Source organism: Marmota marmota, unplaced genomic scaffold (genome assembly GCF_001458135.2).
Source record: "Marmota marmota marmota unplaced genomic scaffold, marMar, whole genome shotgun sequence".
NCBI lineage: Eukaryota > Metazoa > Chordata > Mammalia > Rodentia > Sciuridae > Marmota > Marmota marmota.
The window spans coordinates 40375244-40381257 of record NW_026000016.1 but is presented as its reverse complement, the minus strand read 5'-3'; the positions used below and the strand labels follow the sequence as shown (position 1 = coordinate 40381257).

Sequence of the window (6014 nt, the reverse complement as noted above, 5' to 3'; positions counted from 1 at the left end):
AAAAAAAAAAAAAAAAAAAAAAAAGACTAGGAATTAACAAAAAGGTTGAAATACTATTTGCTAGCTAATGGGCCTTGAATATTCTCTCTGCCTCAGTTTACCTAACTATAAAATGAGAATAGTAATAGCACATCTCATATTAATGGGACTGTTCTAAGGAATAAATTATTAATACAAACATTTAGAGCAAAATTCCTGGAGCAAAATGGCAGCATTTGGTATTTAGTTTTTACTCCTCTGTATATCTTTTTTTTTTTAAAATATTATTTTTTAGTTGTTGATGGATCTTTATTTTATTCATTTATTCATGTGGTGCTGACAATTGAACTCAGTGCCTCACACATGCTAGGCAAGTGCTCTGCCTCTGAGCCACAACCCTAGCCCTCTTTTGTATCTTTCTGCATTTTTCAAAGCTTTCCCAAGGGGGGGAGGGGAAGAGTGGGAAGGAAGGAAGAGGGAAGGAAATACTATGATGAATTAGTTAATAAATCAAAGTTGTTACACAAAATGGAATCCCATTTTAGTTACTTTATTATGTAAAAACCTTAACCCTGCCCTCCAATATAAGACACAGGTTTTACTCTGATAATAGCCAAAATTTTTTGAGACAGCATTTCACTATGTTGTCTAGTTTGGCCTCAAACTAGGGCTCAAGTGATCCTCCTGCTTTAGTCTCTAAAATAGCTGGGACTACAAACAGGCTACTGTGCCTGGCTCGCAGGAGATATTTTAAGTAATAAACACTATATTGGAATTATAGGACATTTAACTTTAGGACTCCAAAACCATGTGAGAAAAAAAATTAAGTGTTTATTATCTATGACTTACAAGAAAGCTAATTCCCATGCAAATTCAACTTTTATTTTGGTTAACACAAATAATTTGGATAAATATACTAAAAATAAAAAAATAAAACTTATTCTACCAGGTACGGTGGCACATGCCTTAATCCAAGTTGACTCAGAGGAGGCTGAAGTAGGGAGACTGCAAGTTTGAGGCCAGCCTCAACAACTTAACGAAACCCTTTCTCAAAATAAAAATGCTGGGGGATGTAGCTGAGTGGTAAAGTGGCCTAAGTTCAATCCCTAGTACTGCAAAATGAACAAATAAAATTTATTACTAAAATATGATATATTAGCTGCCAACTCTTCCACTAGTCAGTCCAACATAAAATTTGTTGAAATCATAAAACATACCTGCATCATCAGATTCCTGAAACTGTGAGTAATCAACAACCTTCCTGTTTCTGTAGAAAGAAGAGAATAATTAACATCATATATATGCAAAACTTTTCCAAGATATCAGAACGTACACTTTTATTTCATACACAGAATTAGAATAGCTCTCTGAAAATTATTTAACAGTTCCATATTTTAGCCAAAACACTTCATATTTTTTAAAAATATATTTATTTTTTAGTTGTAGGTGGACATAATACCTTTATTTTTATGCGGTGCTGAGAATCGAACCCAGTGCCTCATGCACATTAGGCGAGCGCTCTATCTCTGAGCCACAACCCCAGCCCTTCACATTTTGTTATAGGAAAATGCAGCTTAATTCAAAATATTTCAAATTATTCTTTTTATACTGCTCATCTCAGTGACAGTTCAAATGCCATAAAACTACCTTCCCAAAACACACGTCAGCAAAATAAACTAACTCACCATACCTTCATTATACAGATACCATATTTGCAAGGCAAAATTGTAAATTTTTATTCTTACTGCTATACACATGTATAGTTCATAAACAAAATTACTGCTAAACTTTGTTTTCAAGGCAACATCAATTTTTAGACATAATATAGTTAGAGTAAAACAAAAAATATAATAACACTAAATTAAATGTTATACATGAGAAGGAGACTAAAGCTTACTGATTTAGTCAAAAGATGTTTTTTATTAAAGGGTATATCATTTTTAAAAAAATTTTTTTAGTTGTAGATGGACACAATCTTTTCAAAAAAAATTTACATTTGACAATTCCCACACCTCAACAAAAGTGACAATGTAATAAACATACTGGTTGACTGTGTTCTCTTCAGACTGTTTAATGTCCACAAACTGTTTTTTAAGTCTTCTTTTTTGGATTTTTCCAGTGCTTTGTCATTATTTTCTCATCTTCCCTGACACTTGGTGCAGTATCACTTGACTTGGTTTGTGACTGAGTCATACTCAGAAGTGGAACCACTGGATGGGGCACTCTTCCTTGTGGTAGCTTATCATTTCTCCATTGGAGAGCTGTTTGCACAGTACTTGGGTTCATTTGAGTTAATGGGAAGGTCTGCAGGGGATGCTTCCATCTCTGCTTTGGCCTTGGAACATTTTCTTCTTCTTTGAGGTCTTCGCTTTCTTTTCCTTGGGTGTTCCCAAGGTGACGTTATCATGGTTATGATTATTGGATACATTCTCTCCATTTTTAGTGTTGCATTGTGGCTGGGACCTCTTGTTATTCAGTTTTCCTGCCTGTGTGATAATCTCATTCTTGGACTTATCCTGGCCAGTTTTGCCACTTTGCAATGGTGTCACACTCTCTTGATGTGCTTCAAAAAAGTTCAACATGACTTATCTGCCCTGGTTCTCTACTAGCTATGCCATCTGACTCAATTTGAATCTTCTCATTGCCCTGCTCCTAGCTCCAAATCAGAGCTGTCTGGATGCAGTGTACCACTCACCTTTTCTGGGCATCAACCATCTCTCCTTCATTCAAACTTCTCAAAATATTCATCCAATTCCTTCAGCAGTTCCCTTGGTCACTTACAACTTCTGGCCACTTATGCTGCACCCTTAGATCAGCAGAGAGGTTTCTGGGACCTTTGGCAGGTCACCAGACCAGGCTGGCTTCCAGAGCTGCTGCCCCGGGTGCCAGCCTCAAACTAATCTTAATTTTTGCTTTCTTACTAAATCTAAATTTGAAATTCCTCCTTTAGAAATATTAGCAAGCTTCCATGTTAGAAACCACACAGACCAGCTTCCAAAAGTGTCTTAGATAAAAGATGCACATATAAGTGAATCAAGGTATTAAGAGGATATTCCTGGTTGTATAGAATAGGACATCACTTAAGATCCAAAGACAGTGAGTATAAGCACTGGTTATTTAGTATTATCATGATATGTAAGGATGATATCTTTGCCTGTTTAAAAAAAAAAGTCTAAAAAAAAAAAAGTCTATTAATTCCACTTATATGAGGGACCTACAGTAGTCATATTCACAGAGGTGGTTATATTCATAGAATGGTGGTTGCAAGGGGCTAGAAGAGGGAAAATGAGTAGTTAGGATATACTTTCCACTATTAAACTGTACATTAAATGGTCAAGATGGTAAATATCCTATTAAATAGGTTTTATCCTAATGAAAATGTAACTATTTAAAAAAGTATTTGGGGGCTAGTATGGAAATGCCCACTGTGCTCTGGAAAAATGATTATTTTTAATGACAAATGCCATGAAAAATAGTATTATGATTACAATGCAGAGAGGCATCTTCTGTGTTATTTACAAAACAAACAAAAAAGGAAATGGAAACAAGGAAAGGAAAATACCCAGAAGAGGGACGATTTAAAAACAAAACTTTTTATTGAACAAGTCCATGAAATAAACCAACAGCAGGTAGATTTATCTATTTTGTAATCTAGGGATTGAACCCAGGCCCCACATAAGCTCTACCCTTGAGTTATACTCTCAACCCCAGAAGAGGAAGTTTGAAATCTTAATCCCTAATAATTGGACTCTAGGTTCCAAACTTGTAGGCATAATTTTAGTTTATCTCGTACTTGTGATATGGCAACAAAAATATCACTCAATTTCTGTCAAGTAGCCATAAATAAATCCTGAGACTACTTTATGTATGCTACCAGAATAGAAAAGGATGCATCATATGAATATAAACTGAACCCATTCCTTGCAAGGAAAAACATGTTAGTTACATTACAGCATTCATTGACATGAAAAGGAGTAGTCATGTTTTCTTCATCATCTGAGCTTCTTGGAAGTAACAATCATGTCTGGATATCCACATTTACGGCAAAGGGCAAGGTAAAAAGTTTGCTTTTAGGTCAAATTTGAGAGCTCTGTTAAAGCTTATTTTTCTGTTTTATAGAATAATATCCAATATCCTTTAAGTCTTTGAGATCTCATCTCTTGCCACTTGACAATCAAGCAACCTAGTTCCTCCAATCCTGTGGTTTCTTACCACTTGCTCCTGTTGCTTTGTCCCAGAAGGCTGTGCGGTTACTCCCACTCAAATCCAACTTGACCTCTCAACACCCTTAATCCTTTGATACTATGTAATTTGCTAAAACTTCTGTCTTACTGAACTTAAGCTTCTTGTGGGCAGGGATTGTCTCTTCTTCATTAGGAACACCAAATTCAAGCAATGTATTTTTTAAAAATATTTTTATTAGTTGTTGATGGGAATTTATTTATTTATTTATATGCAGTGCTGAGAATCAACCCAGTGCCTCACACATGCTAGGCAAGGGCTCTACAACTGAGCCACCAACACAGCCCCTCAAACAATGTATTTGATGTGTAAATGGATTTAGCATCTGCAAAGGGTTAGGGTGGGAAAAGGCATCAGTAGAGATGAAGTTTGCAAGACTGTCATTTTCAGCCCATCAGGCATTTGACTAACAATTGCCTTTCAAGACAAAACTGTTTCCTTCCTATGAAATAACTTGTTTCTTTAATAAATTTTCAAATTCAAGGCTAGCCTGGGAAACTTGGTGAGATCCTGTCTCAAAAACATAAAAAGGGCCGTGATGTAGCTCAGTGGTAACACACCCAAGTTAAATCTCCAATGCCGCAAAGAGAAAAAAAAGGAAAAATCCCACACACAAAAACAACTTAGTTGAAAAGTCTATTATTAAGTATATTTTCTCTATTCTAATTTTCAAAGAGAACTACAGAAATTCTATGCAGACAATACTGAGAAATAAGAAAGTTTCAAAACTGAATCGAAAGATGATCCCTTCCTTTAAAACCACCAATATTTAAACTTTTAAATGATCTGAAAACAGCCAGAATTTTGAGAATTATGTTATTTGGACCTGAATTGTTATTTGAACACTACATCATATTCAATCACAAGAATAGGATCCTAAAAAGTTATACTCCATGGGTATGTATAATATGTCAAAATATACTCTATTGTCATGTATAGCTAAAAATAACAAGTTTTTTTTTTTTTTTTTTAAATATGTCATTGTCATAAAAACTATTAAAATAGAGTAAAGGGACTGGGGTTGTGGCTCAGCAGTAGAGTTCTCACCTAAAACATGCAAGGCCCTGGATTCAATCCTCACCACCACATAAAAATAAATAAAGGTATTATGTCCAACTACAACTAAAAACTAATAAAACAAACAAATAGAAAAAACAGAGGAAAGCAAAATATGAGTATAGGAATGGAGTCTTATTAAGGGTAACTAGCCAAACCAAATTAAACTAATAAAAAATTGATAAAAAGGAAAGGATTATTTAGGTAAATGATCTATGGTAACAAGGGCCATTCATAATGACTAGATATATTGACTTATAATAATAATTTGGTTGATTTCTCAAACTATGTCCTGCCTTTTAAAGATACCTAAAAAAAAAAAAAATACCAATTCTACTAAAGTCAGTCCTTTAAATGTGGGTTCCACACCTGCAGATTTAATGATGGACTAAAAACATTCAGTGTTAAAAAAAAAAAAAAAGTGTATAGACATTTTTCTTTGTCATTATTCCCTAAGCAATACAGTATAACAACTACTTTTGCGTGTGTGTGGTGCTGGGGATTGAACCCAGGGACTTAACGAATGCCAGGCAAGTGCTCTACCAATGGGTTATACCTCAGACCCAGTATAACAACTATTAACACAGCATTTACAGTATACAGACATCACAAGTAATCTAAAGATGACTTTAAAACATTCAGAAGAATATGCATAGGTTACACGCAAAGATACCATTTTATATAAGGGATTTGAGTATTCAGAGATTTTCTAGCCTAAACAGAAACAACATTAGTCC

The 6014-nt window shown here is 34.7% G+C and overlaps 1 protein-coding gene and 1 pseudogene across 1 annotated transcript in view; both read right to left on the bottom strand.

Annotated features, from left to right (window-relative positions):
• Nucks1 (nuclear casein kinase and cyclin dependent kinase substrate 1) overlaps positions 1–1370 on the bottom strand; it is a 13671-nt gene extending 12301 nt beyond the window's left edge. Inside the window, exons 1-2 of the mRNA XM_015483344.2 lie at positions 1363–1370; positions 1197–1246 (exon numbers count right to left, since the gene is read on the bottom strand). Coding sequence (XP_015338830.2) covers positions 1197–1246; positions 1363–1370 — 58 coding nt within the window. The remainder of the gene's footprint in view (positions 1–1196; positions 1247–1362) is intronic.
• LOC125618515 overlaps positions 1–2612 on the bottom strand; it is a 4042-nt pseudogene extending 1430 nt beyond the window's left edge.
• Between the last annotated feature and the right edge of the window lie 3402 nt (positions 2613–6014).